This window comes from Tetrao urogallus (assembly GCF_951394365.1).
Source record: "Tetrao urogallus genome assembly, chromosome: 3".
Lineage (NCBI taxonomy): Eukaryota > Metazoa > Chordata > Aves > Galliformes > Phasianidae > Tetrao > Tetrao urogallus.
In genome coordinates, this window is record NC_136815.1 from 78,982,835 (window position 1) to 78,996,339 (window position 13,505).

At 39.6% G+C, this 13,505-nt stretch overlaps 1 protein-coding gene across 1 annotated transcript; it reads left to right on the forward strand.

The window, feature by feature from the left end:
* Positions 1-2,533: 2,533 nt before the first annotated feature.
* Positions 2,534-7,975, forward strand: LOC306945088 (ovalbumin; the record flags this gene model as incomplete). Its single annotated transcript, XM_079533777.1, has 7 exons — positions 2,534-2,701; positions 2,953-3,003; positions 3,568-3,696; positions 4,096-4,213; positions 5,382-5,524; positions 5,859-6,014; positions 7,580-7,975. 7 exons carry the CDS (start codon positions 2,534-2,536, stop codon positions 7,973-7,975), a joined length of 1,161 nt encoding a protein of 386 aa, XP_079389903.1.
* Positions 7,976-13,505: the final 5,530 nt, after the last annotated feature.

Sequence of the window (13,505 nt, forward strand, 5' to 3'; positions counted from 1 at the left end):
CGTCTTGCTCAAGTCCTCAAACTCGGCAAGGAGAATGTAGATTTCTAGTATATTTATTTTCACAAAAGAAAGGAGAGAAACAAAAAGAAAATGGCACTGACCAAACTTCAACTAGTGGTATAGGAAAGTAATTCTTCTGCTTAACAGAGATTGCAGCAATCTCTTTGTATGTCCTGAAGAATTATGTTGTACTTTTTTCCCCCATTTTTAAATCAAACAGTGCTTTACAGAGGTCAGAATGCTTTCTTTACTATTTGTCAATTCTATTATTTCAATACAGAACAATAGCTTCTATAACTGAAATATATTTGCTATTGTATATTATGATTGTCCCTCGAACCATGAACACTCCTCCAGCTGAATTTCACAATTCCTCTGTCATCTGCCAGGCCATTAAGTTATTCATGGAAGATCTTTGAGGAACATTGCAAGTTTGTACCATAAACACATTTGGAATTATTATTTTGCTTTGTATGGAGCTGTTTTGCAGTTCCCTTAGAATAAAAGTTTGTTATAAAGCATTTACATCCATCAAAAGATGTATTTAAATATTCCAACTATAGAAAGTTTGTATCTGCTCTTCACTCTCATCTCAACTGGTTTCTTCATGTGCATGTTTCTTTGTTTCCTCTATTTTGTAAAGAAAATAATAGGTCAAGTCTTGTTCTCACCTATCTCCTGTCTAGCGTGGCTCAGATCCACGTTGTACAAACAAGAAGAATCAACTGAAACAGACTTCAAGTCTGTTTCAACAACCACAGTAATAAACAGACTAACTAATAATCGCTAATTATGTTTTCCATCTCTAAGGTTCCCACATTTTTCTGTTTAAGATCCTGTTATCTGGTTGTAACTGAAATTCAGCGGAACATGAGCAGTATTTCCCAGTCTTCTCTCCCATCCAACAGTCCTGATGGATTAGAAGAACTGGCAGAAAACACTTTGTTACCCAGAATTAAAAACTAATATTTGCTCTCCCTTCATTCCAAAATGGATGTTTGGAAAATAAAATCTGACCCAATCCCATTAAACGATTTCTATGCATCAAAGGTCAAACTTCTGGACAGAACCTGTGGGTGGGTCCAAATTCAGGCTATATATTCCCCAGGGCTCAGCCAGTCTCTGTACATACAGCTGGAAAGCTGTATTGCCTTTAGTGCTCAAGCTCAAAAGGTAAGCAACTCTCTAGAATTACCCTCTCTCTATACTAGCTCTTGCTTGTGCCTAAAGTTAAAATAAATGAACAAGTATTGTGTTATGTATTGTATCTTTAGGGGTGAAATACCTGCATGATACCGGCCATGAAAACTTCTCACCTGTGTATGCATCCTGCACTATTTTATTATGTATAAAAGCTGTGTGTTTGTTTTCAGGAGGCTTATTCTTTATGCTTAAAATGTTTTGAATTTCAGAACATCTTATCCTGTCATTCACTACCTGATATTCTTTGCGGTTTGCTTGATTAACCTCTAGTCCTACAGAGTGCACCAAGAGCAGAGAGGGTTCTGAAAAACTTCTGGCTTTCACAGGTTATATAACACAGGAAAGCAACTAGATTCATGCTGATCCCAAAAGCTGTGCTTTATATAAGCACACTGTTCAGTTCAGATCTTTATAACAGAAACAGACAGAACAAGTATAAAGCTTCTATTGGTCTATGTCATGAACAAGAATTCATTCAACAGCTCTGTTTTATAGTAGACATTGCTGTTCTATCATATCTGCATTTCTCTTCTGTCTGAATGTCATCCATAAAATTTAAATCCTCAGAAAGTTTATACTACAGTACACATACACATTTTGAGAAAAGCAAGCCATACCTGAAAGTGCAATAGGGCAAAATATGAATTACACACGTCTTTTTCCTAGACTTCAGATCTCATACAAATTACATTCCTTATCTATTCTTCCATCATTAAAACAAAGGTAAAAATACTTTTGAAGATCTACCTTTGATAGTAAGTAGTATGCAATGAAGAGATATTTTTCTGCGCTTACTTATTTTTAGGAAATAAAATAAGAAATTCGACAAGGTTCTGCTTTCTTATATATCTGTCCAAACCCAGAGTAAGTCTACTGAAATTTGCTCTTTGAATTTCCAGCTTTGCAAGCCTATCAGATTGTATTTTCTTGTTTTAATCAGAGGTAATGAAATGTACCAATGAATTCTAGCTTTCACTAATTGAAAATATGCAGAGGAAACTGTTGTTTGGCTGCTTTTAAATGGCAAAGAGAAATCACACATAGATCTAAGGCTTCTGAGACAGTTTGCTACCTAAAAGGAACTGAATGCAAATGCATAAAGAAATAAATTTATGAATATGGTTTTGAGCACAGATGAGAGGTGGATATAGCAACAGACACAATACCACAGAATTACTATAAAACTACTTGCTTACATTTAATTGCCTAAAACCTGCTCATATTTTACGGTTGTAATCTACTAAGAGTACCCTGCATGGCACTATGTACAACATTCCATCCTTACATTTTCATTATTCTGCTCTTTGCTCTAGACAACTCAGAGTTCACCATGGGCTCCATCGGTGCAGTAAGCATGGAATTCTGTTTTGACGTATTCAAGGAACTCAAAGTCCACCATGCCAATGAGAACATCTTCTACTCCCCCTTCACCATCATTTCAGCTCTGGCCATGGTTTACCTAGGTGCAAAAGACAGCACCAGGACCCAGATAAATAAGGTGAGCCTATAGTTAAACATTAAAACTTTTGTTCTCCTCAATGGAGCCATAGCATTTAATTATGCAATGATGTCCCTTAGAAACTGCATAGCTCAGAGGCTGAAAATCTGGAACCAGAGTTATCTAAAACTGTGGCCACCTCCAACTCCTAGAGCGTTACACAAATGCACTAGCCAGAAATCTTGAAACTGGATTGCCTAACTTCTTTTTGTCATAACTGTTATTTCAGCTACTATTATTTTCAATTGCAGGTTGTTCGCTTTGATAAACTTCCAGGATTTGGAGACAGTATTGAAGCTCAGGTACAGAAATAATTTCACCTCCTTCCCCACGTCCCTGTCCTCTGGAAGCAAAATCCAGCAGATGAAGCAATCTCTTAGCAGTTCCAAGCCCTTTCTGATGAGCAGCTAGTGCTCTGCATTCAGCAGTTGGGAGAACACTTTGTACATAAGAACAGAGAAAGAAAGGAGGTAACAGGGGATTCAGAACAAACACAAGATGAAACTCAGGACAAAAATAGTAGGTGAATGAGGAAACTTGTGGATATTTGTATGCTTAAGCAAGACAGGTAGATGATTCTAGATAAATGGGTCTGGTTGGAAAAGAAGGAAAGCCTGCCTGATCTGCTGGAGCTAGATCATATCAGCAGGCAGTCAGGAGTTCCCTAGAGAAAAGTATGAGGGAATTACAGAAGAAAAATAGCACAAAATTGTATATATTAGAAAAGGACCACATCAGTGTAGTTACCAGCAGTAAGACAGACAGGACAAACAGTATCTAACTACTTTACTCTATTCATGCACTACGTAAAGCCTACTAAGTAATAAAACTAGAATAACATCATCTTTCTTTCTCTTTGTATTCAGTGTGGCACATCTGTAAACGTCCACTCTTCACTTAGAGACATACTCAACCAAATCACCAAACCAAATGATGTTTATTCATTCAGCCTTGCCAGTAGACTTTATGCTGAAGAGACATACCCAATCCTGCCGGTAAGTTGCTCTAAAATCTGATCTATTTCCACGCCAAAGCTCTACCATTCTGTAATGCAAAAACAGTCAGAAGTCTATGTTCCACTAACAAAATTTCTTTTTTTGCTGTTTTTGCATATGGAAGAGAGGACAAAACTTTTCTCTAACACAGTCCTGAACCTCTACAGTTTTCAGATAATACATGGCTTGCTAAAAGAATGTCAGATCTTACAATAAAGCAATACAGCTAAAGCATATTACACTACTTAATACACTATGCGACACAGCGTATAGTAATGCAGTGTAAAATAGCATTTTACACTACTATATTATTTATATCTGTTAACTTCAGTCTTGCAATTCACATTTGCAAAATGCTTTGAAATTCATATCTGAAAGCCGAATACTCTTGCTTTACAGGAATACTTGCAATGTGTGAAGGAACTGTATAGCGGAGGCTTGGAATCTATCAACTTTCAAACAGCTGCAGATCAAGCCAGAGGGCTCATCAATTCCTGGGTAGAAAGTCAGACAAATGGTAAGGACAAGCCACCATATTTTCCCTTCTGTCACCATATTTCGCCAGCCTAGAAGAGCACTTAATTCACAGGAGGAAAATATAAAATCTCTCTTTTTGTTGCTGCTCCTGGATAACAGATCACTTCCCAGATATAGAACTATCAATCAACTTTTTTTTTTTTTTTTCCTTCAGACAACCTCCCTTTAAGATGACTATTTGCAAGAGATTTGCAGGAATGTAATACTTCCAGTCCTGATGAAAAGGACAGCATTAGAACATGCTTTGTACATAGAGACAATTGGCAAATTCTAATACTGAGAACCTGGATATAGGTCAGTGTGCTTTGTGTTCAGGCTTCCCAGAGCTGTTGTGTGCCTGTTAAGCAGGGCATACAGTCATTAAGCACTTGAAAAATCTTAACAGATAAAGGCAGTGGAAAGCCAGAATTAAGGAATTGTAAAACTACAGTTTTGATTTTTGCCCTAATGCCTCTCTGAGTGGTTCCTCCATTTTTCTACTTCCTTCCTCATCTCCTCACAGCATTCCTTTCCTTCATGCTTGAAACACAGATGAAAGACTAAATTCTAACTGAGATGAAAACATCCACAACCACACAACCTCTCATGTGGAGTCACGTTCTGAAGGCAAAAACAAGGCCATGTAACCTATGTGTGTAAGCTACGTGCAAGCTATGTGTTTGACAGGACTATGTGAGGAGCATACTACATGCATGAGGACTGCAGAATGAACAGGAGCAAAGTTTTTCAAGAAAACAGAGTAAAATTCTGTTTCCCTCTTTTGTTACATTTTTTACATAGACCTCAAATTTCCACTTTGGTTAGAAGCAAGTCATATTTATGTTTCTTGGTACTGTTTTGGTTGGAGACCATTCTGGGATAAAAGAGATTCCGGTGGTTCTTCCCCTTATCACAAAATATACAGGTTTAGTCTTTTTGTAACACATCTCTTTGTCCTTTATCTTTTGTTGTGATTCCTTATAGAGAGAGAAACAAGAGTTACTGACAACAGAAGAAAGAAAATCAGTATTAGAAGAACAAGATTATAGTTGCAAAAACAAACCAATGTCCTTGCCCCTACGTCCTCTTCTCCATAACTTGTACACTCTCTATCTACCTTTTGCTTGCCAATGTGATATACAACTCTCTTTTCCTATTCATTTTTAAAGGAATGATCAAAAATGTCCTTCAGCCAAGCTCCGTGGATTCTCAAACTGCAATGGTCCTGGTTAATGCCATTGTCTTCAAAGGACTGTGGGAGAAAGCATTTAAGGATGAAGACACGCAAGCAGTACCTTTCAGAGTGACTGAGGTATATGGGCATACCTTAAAGATGTAATCTAGAATTCATGAAGAGTGTTGACCTGTTGTTACATAAACACTACATTAGCGTATCTGCTCATTTGTCTGCATCTCTTTCAGACACTATGTTAAAACCAGGGAGTTTTCTTTATTTCTCTCTTCACACTATTGCTGATATTGCAAAGCTCCTGAGAAATAACTTGAGATTCCCACTTTTCCTAGGAAAGCCTTCCTGAATGAGAGCCATCAGTCATCTTAACCATAACTAGACATTTCTGCAATCTAAGAACAATCTTTGTTAAAACTATATTCTCTCTTTTTTCTTTTTTTTTTTGGTTCTACAGCAAGAAAGCAAACCTGTGCAGATGATGTACCAGATTGGTTTATTTAAAGTGGCATCAATGGCTTCTGAGAAAATGAAGATCCTGGAGCTTCCTTTTGCCAGTGGAACAATGAGCATGTGGGTGCTGTTGCCTGATGAAGTCTCAGGCCTTGAGCAGGTATGGCTCTAGAAGTTGACTTCAGAAAATTAAAAACACACTGAAATTTAGTTGTTGTAAAGCTCTTTTCAACACAGTTATTCTAAAACATTTAACCAGCACAAATTTAATTGTGATTCAATATGTGATTGTTGCATAGAAGTGTAGAGTTGTCCCAGTGGGTCCTGCAATAGCCTATGCTGAGCATGGCTTGCTTAAGGAACTGCTTTGAGGGTGAAATGTTTGACACAGTAGACAAGATGATTCTCACCTAAGCAGCTGTTACTGCAGTGGCTTGAACTCTAAAGGTCTTACGTCTCCATTCCTGTGCTCTGAGGAGCATCTTGGAGAGTTCATATTAGGTTTACTGGTTCTAATAATTGTCTCATTTGGTGGTGCTCAATGTGCTTCCTTCATGTCTTCATAAATTAACTAAAAATTGGACGTCGTTAAAGCGATTTCAGAAATAACATGTACATAATGTACAGTTGTTGATATGAACAGAACACAGGCATAGCATATTGTAATTAGGACTGTAGTTATTCTGAATAGGAAATGATATGTAATAAATGAGAATTTATTGAAATGTTTGTACGCTAACTCAAATAATCTAAATTATAAAGATGAAGAAGCATTTAATCACAGCTAAATTTCCATCATATCCTGACACACAGGCATTTGAAAGATTATGTACGGCTCTAGGAAAAAAAGTATGTAGGAAAACTAGTACATTTTGATTAGAAAGTCTGAAAAGGAGGAGCTTGATCAAAGAGAACCAGTGTGTTTGAGGAAAAAAAAGTTTGGATAAAGGTGGTAAGAGAGAATATATTGAGATGGTGTTTCTACAAACTGCCATGGCCAGATTTGTGTAAGAGACATTCAGTAAATTAGCAAGGAGAGAAATATTAGCACGTACAAAGAAACATTAGTAATACCAAAAGAAACCAATTATTCCAGATGCCAATGCCGTGATAGGGTTAAGAGATTCCCACCCCTCTAGTGGTCACCAGTGCAACCAGTCACTTTGCTAATTTACATCTTCTTTGTTTTAAGTGGCAGATATAGCTTTGAACTGGTACAGTGTAAGTAAGATGGAAGCATACTTGCCAGCTAAAAATCTAATTTTTAAAAACTCAAATTCTCTTAAAATATCAGTTCCCAGTATAGTAACAGCTGCTAGTTAAAGTATCAGTAATTAGCTACCATTAACAACTGGTTCCTGAGAGGTCTTAAATGTAGAGACAGCTTTAAACTCAAAAGCATAGAGTGATTTTTGGAATATATTTCCCAAGCAAAGAAAATAAACAGGAAGGAGCTTTAAGGGATTAGCCATCTCATTATTATTATTTAAAGAAATGGCAGTAAGCCTATAAAAGGAAAAGAAAATAAGACTGAGCAGAAAAGAAAGAGTTATGGTATGCTTTTCTCTTCTAGCAAAATTGATCTCTATACGCCTAGGAAAAAGCGATGACAAGAGTAATCAGTTTAAAAGATGTACACAAAAAAACATATGATAGTAACTAGTACTGCATTGCCATGAAGGAAGTTGTTGCCATCCCATAGATCTCATTCTCATTTCCTTGCAGCTCGAGACTACAATCAGCTTTGAAAAAATGACTGAATGGTTCAGTTCTAACGTTATGGAAGAGAGGAAGATCAAAGTGTACTTGCCTCGCATGAAGATTGAGGAAAAATATAACCTCACATCTGTCTTAATGGCTATGGGAATGACCGACCTGTTCAGCTCTTCAGCCAATCTGTCTGGCATCTCCTCAGCAGGGAGCCTGAAGATATCTCAAGCTGTCCATGCAGCATACGCAGAAATCTATGAAGCAGGCAGGGAGGTGGCAGGCTCAGCAGAGGCTGGAGTGGATGCTGCAAGCGTCTCTGAAGAATTTAGGGTTGACCATCCATTCCTCTACTGTATCAAGCACAACCCAACCAACACCATTCTCTTCTTTGGCAGATGTATTTCCCCTTAAAAGGAAGAAAGTTGAAAGAGCCTGTTCCTTTCAGCAAGACCCAGAGCACTGTAGTATCAGGGGTAAAAAGAAAAGCATGTTCTTTGTTACATCCAGACTTTATAAAAGTTAGGGCTTTTTCTAGAAAAAAAAAATCAGAAAGAAGTTACACTATAAGAACAGGTGCACTTCACCTTTTCTTTACGCAAAGAGTAATACTGTTAACTCATGGATGAAGGGCTAAGGGAATGAAAATTAGACTTACAGTACTGAGTCATCACACTGAAAAATGCAACCTGATACATCAGCAGAGGCTTATGGGGAAAAAATGCAGCCTTCCAATTAAGCCAGGTATCTGTATGACCAAGCTCCTCCAGAATTAGTCACTCAAAATCTCTCAGACTGAACTGTCAACTGTCACCAACCATTCCTATGCTGACAAGGCAATTGCTTTTTCTCTGTGTTCCTGATACTACAAGGCTCTACCTCACTTTCTAAAGATGCATTATAAAAATCTTATAATTCACATTTCTCCCTAAACTTTGGCTCAATCATCATGACCAAATATGGTATGTTACTATTCAAATTGTTTTCCTTGTATTCATATGTAATGGGTCTTGCGAATGTCCTCTTTTGTTCCTTTAATCATAATAAAAACATGTTTAAGCAAACACATTTCACTTGTAGTATTTTAAGTACAGCAAGGTTGTGCAGCGGGGAAAGAATGTCATGCAGAGGAATAAGCATGGACACACAGGCTAGCAGCAACTGCAGAACAAGTACTAATGGGTGAGAAGTTGAACAAGAGTCCACCACAGCAACTTAATCTAATAATCTAGTGGTCTATGTCAGCTGAAAGAGCATAGCGAGGGAAGAAATTGGTTCTCCTTTCTAAGCACCACCTGGTACATCTGAACCAGTGCATCCAATTTGCTGCTTCCCTGGTCCCAGCTGGGGTGATGGGACAGATTTTGGCTTTGACTGAGACACCCAGAGATCTGTCTCAGCTCACACTTCCTCAAGAACAGCTCACTGCTGACAGAAGAAAATTTAAAACTTACGGCTAGTGGTGACAGCAGTCAGTTGTCCCATGTGTGACCCACCAGGGCTGGCATGCTGGAATGAAGAGGCTTTGGTGGCATGTAGCTGCTAGTCAGCACCACTGACATGGGCAGGGGAAGAACTGAGCGTGGTGTAAATCGCTGCCTCAAAGCCACTTCTCCTCTGTGCCTGTACCATGTTAAGGCCCTTCTACAGAAGCTGGGTTTGTTCAAGAAAGCTTCTGTTTCTCCCACCTGCTGCTTGTACCTTCACAGGGACAGAGCGAGAAGGGTCCAGCCGTGGCTGGAAGGGGCTGACTTTCAAATTTTCCTAGTTTTCTTTTGGTTGCTGCTGCAGCTGCAGAAGAAAGGGTTCAGAAGCCAAGATTGAGATGAGATGAGGATGCCTAACCCATATTGGAACACTTGCACTGACACCTCAGGCTAATGGGATGGGACAACAGCTGGACTGAGGCTTACGCACTAGCTACAGAGCCTGATCTGTATTACCAGATTAGGAAGAGCAGAAGAACATGTACTTATAACAAGAGGTTTTCTGTGCTTCTCTACCAAAAGGTGCAGCCCATGAAGTGCCCGCAGTGCAGCAGTGGATGAGGCCTGAAGGAGGCCGCAGCACATGGAGAGCCCTCGCAGCAGCAGCACACAGTGCAGCAGGAGGACTGGGGGAATTGCCACCCCTGGGGACCTTTGTGAAACAGTGCATCCTGAAAGGTGGACTCTGTGGGAAAGGAAAAGAAAGAAAACAGACCCGTGATGAACTGTCACACAAACTGCAGAGTGACAGAGGAAGGCTTGGGGCAGTGCGCTTACTGCAAGGAGTGGTGCTCCTTCCTCACAGCAGTGCAAACAGCTTGGCACCAGCGCTGGGCAGTCTGTGGTGATGTTTTTTTCACCACATTGCATTTTGCTTGTTCTACTTGTTTTAGCTTTCCCCCTCCACAAGATAACACATACCTTGGCAGTAGCTAGGGTCATAACTTACAGTTAGCAAACAGGATCTTGCAAAAGAAGGAAGATAACATGACACCACCTTCTCTGGTGTATAAATAGTTCAAATACTTTCCTTCACTTTCTTGTAAATTAGTCAATTGCTGGTCAGGAGATAACAAACAGGGAAACTTATTACAAGAGAGATAATGATGTTTAATATTGTCTCAGACTTTCTGTTGGTCTGAGCATGGAAATGGAGTACTCAAAATCCTCAGGACATTTATTTTTCACCTGATTTATTCCCAAACTGCACTATTTCTAGGCCATTGGAGTTCTTATCAATTAAATTATACTTATCCCCACACAAAAGATGCAAAAAAAAGTGCATCTGTTTGTGTATGTATAGATGGATTCAGTCCTGACACCTGATTTCTGCTGCACTCTGCCTCTACAGCAACACGCAAATATTCTAGTCTCCAGGAACCACTTCCTTAAGCAACTGTACTGTGTGCCCATTCCTCATACATAAATGAGAAAAGAGTATGAATTCTCAGCCCCATATTTTCAAAGTCTCAAAACTTTGGAACTGTTTTGGGATGTGGCAAACCACACATCCACCAAGGAATGGACACCAGAGTCCTCTGATCTCAAACATAAATATTCATCTAGCAGTCAAAAGAGTCAATAGCCTTCCATATCTGAGGAGCTGCAGAGCTTCTCTGATAACCAGCACAGGGACGGCAGGCCTGGAGGTAGCCCCAGGGCCAGTGACACATATCTGACCTCCATCACCCAGCAATGTCGCCATCACCACAGAAGTGAAGTAATCAGCATTGCACCTATGGCTCTCTGCTATCTCATGCCCTTTTATCTTCAGCATCACTTTCAGTACAATTAAAAGAGAAGGCTCAGACTCACAGCTTTAGAACTCATCGTAAGAGGCTTTGATTGCTCTGCCACCACACCCCATATAGACCCATAGTATATCACGTATGCAAAGAAGCACAGTGGATTAGTGAATTGCACAGAGACAAAACCACACCTATTTGTCTGCCTACTGTCTTACACCAGCAGGAAGGTAATTCATGTAATGAATTTCTATAAAGATGAGAGAATATGGCCCTTGGGTCCTACAGCTTGTTCTAGTCCTAGTTCTTCAAATAGATAAGAATGTAAGTAAAACTACTCACTTGAGCAAAGGCAGCGATTTGCAGGAATTGATATTCTGAAGTTCAGGTCATTAGAATGATTTCCAGTACCTTTGGCTGGAAAGGGCATCTGAAAATCACCTGGTCCAGCACCTTGTTCAAAGCAGAGCTACCTTCACAGCCATATCAAATAGCTCAGGACCTTGCCTAGTCAAGTGCTGCCTATTTGTATGGTTGGAGAACCCACAGCCTGCTGATTAATTTGATTTTAAACATAAATTCAAATGTCACTGGTGTAGCAGTAGTGAAAGCCATTCAACTGGCTTTACTTTCTCTTACCAAATGAGAGTTAGCTGCAGGTGAGAATAAGCCCTGCCAGTTCTTTCTTTTGTCTCCCACAATCCACAGAGCTCTCATTGTCTGTCCTCACTTTTAATACTTTTGAACCAACATCTACAGATTATCTCTGTAAATCCCAAGCAGTGCCTATTCACTATGTGAACAACAAATTCCTACATTTAACAATATTTAAGAGCAAAGGCCAGATAATATGTAGCTGCACACTACACATTTTTATACCCAATAGCATAATTTATACTTCGGCTCCATGTTGCTGCCATGTGGATAACAATGTGCAATCATTTGTACCTGGCCTCCTTTCCTAACTAGTATATTCTTAAATGTCGCAAGATAAAGACTCTAATTTCATATAGTCTAACGGCCTTGTGACATGAGCAAACACTCACAATTTCATGGCACTCCTAAGGAAAAAAGGATCCCAAACCAATTTTGAGCTTTTGCATATTTTTTCAACCCACAGAGCACCTTGCTACTTTTGTTAAATGTTAGCAATAGCAACCCATGGTCTGAAATCAATGCAATGAACTTCTATCGTGGGTACCATACTGACAACAGGAATGGTGCAAGTCCTCACACTGGAAGGCTGACTCCTTAGTCACATAGGTAAAATTTAGAAATTGTGCTCTGATAAGAGGTCAGTATAGAAGAGGGAAAATAATGAGGTGCCAGATGAATGCACCTTCCTGTAAGGAAGGCAGAGAGATGGGAATTAAAGATGGACAAGGGATGCTGTGGAGGTACCATTAACTTTCACAGGGCTGTAAGAGCAGCTCTCTTCCTTACTGATTCTCTGCTGCCTCATTTCTTGTGGGCACAGTTTGTTACTCTCCAGTAACGCCCCTTCTCCAAGCTGTTACCTATTCCCATCCTCATCTGTCTCTACGAGGGTAAATGCCAGGGAGATAAAGGTTTAGAGTGGGAGGAGAGCCTTTTTCCTGTGGTGCTCAACTACTTAGTCCAAGCTGCATTTCAGCTGCTTCTGCAGAAGATGGGGGATGGAGGGTGATCAATGTCATTGCTCCAGCCACAAAGCAAGGGCTTTGCCTCTCCTTACATGCAATCTGCTAGCTTTCCTTAGTCAAATGTTTCCTCTGTGCTGCAGAGTCCACGTTAAAGAGGCCTTGTCTACAGCTAGGTCTATGTTCCCAGAGAAACAATTAGCAACTGCAAAATCAGGAGGTACTAAGAAAGCCTCTGAAGGCTTTCCAGATCCAGGGGTCTGGAAAATGAAGGGGGATTGACAAGAAGGAAGAAGAGTCTAGAGCAGTTTAAGGGAACAATGCCACTAGTTTTAAGCAACACATCTGGTGTTTAGCTTTAATCTTTGAAAGAGAAAGAAGTCTGAAGGTGCACCAGCCTAAAATATAATAAAGCCTTAAAAGTCTGCACATAGCTGAATCCCAACTGGAAAGAACAGCTTCAAAGAGCTTGGAAGTGCTGAGGTGAAGAAGAGCATGTGATCATTAGAAGATTTCAAAAGAAGGTCCTCAGCACAAAATCCAGAAAGTTCACCTTTCTGTGGGACAAAAGATGCATCCCTCACAAAGGCTGGAGGAACAAAATCTTTGTATCTCATTTTGCCTGAGAGCAGAAGGGAATACAAGATCATCTTGTTTCACTTGGTGTACATCACATCATTAATTTCTATTTGGTCACTGCTATGCAGAACTTGCTAACTTGAATTGTGTAAAAAGCACACCTGGTCTCAAAAGACTAAGATGCTTAATGCAACAGGCAGAGTGTAAGAGACAGAAGGATGAAAAAAATCTTGCAATGATGAAGGCATGATAAGAGATGTTCAAATGATACTAACAAATGACACTCTATCTTGTCCAAGATTTTTGTCAATATGAAGGGAAAATTCTATTCCAAGCTCCCTTTAAAGGGTTACTGTATTCCAGGACAAAGACTTGCTGCATGCACAGGTGCACTTAGATAGCTCAGATCAGTCCCATCCTAAAATGTGTGAAAATAGAGATACGAATAAGGGGCCAAGCAGATGTGTAAATAGCAAAGATTGCCAGTATGTGTTCACAAATGAGTATTTGAACA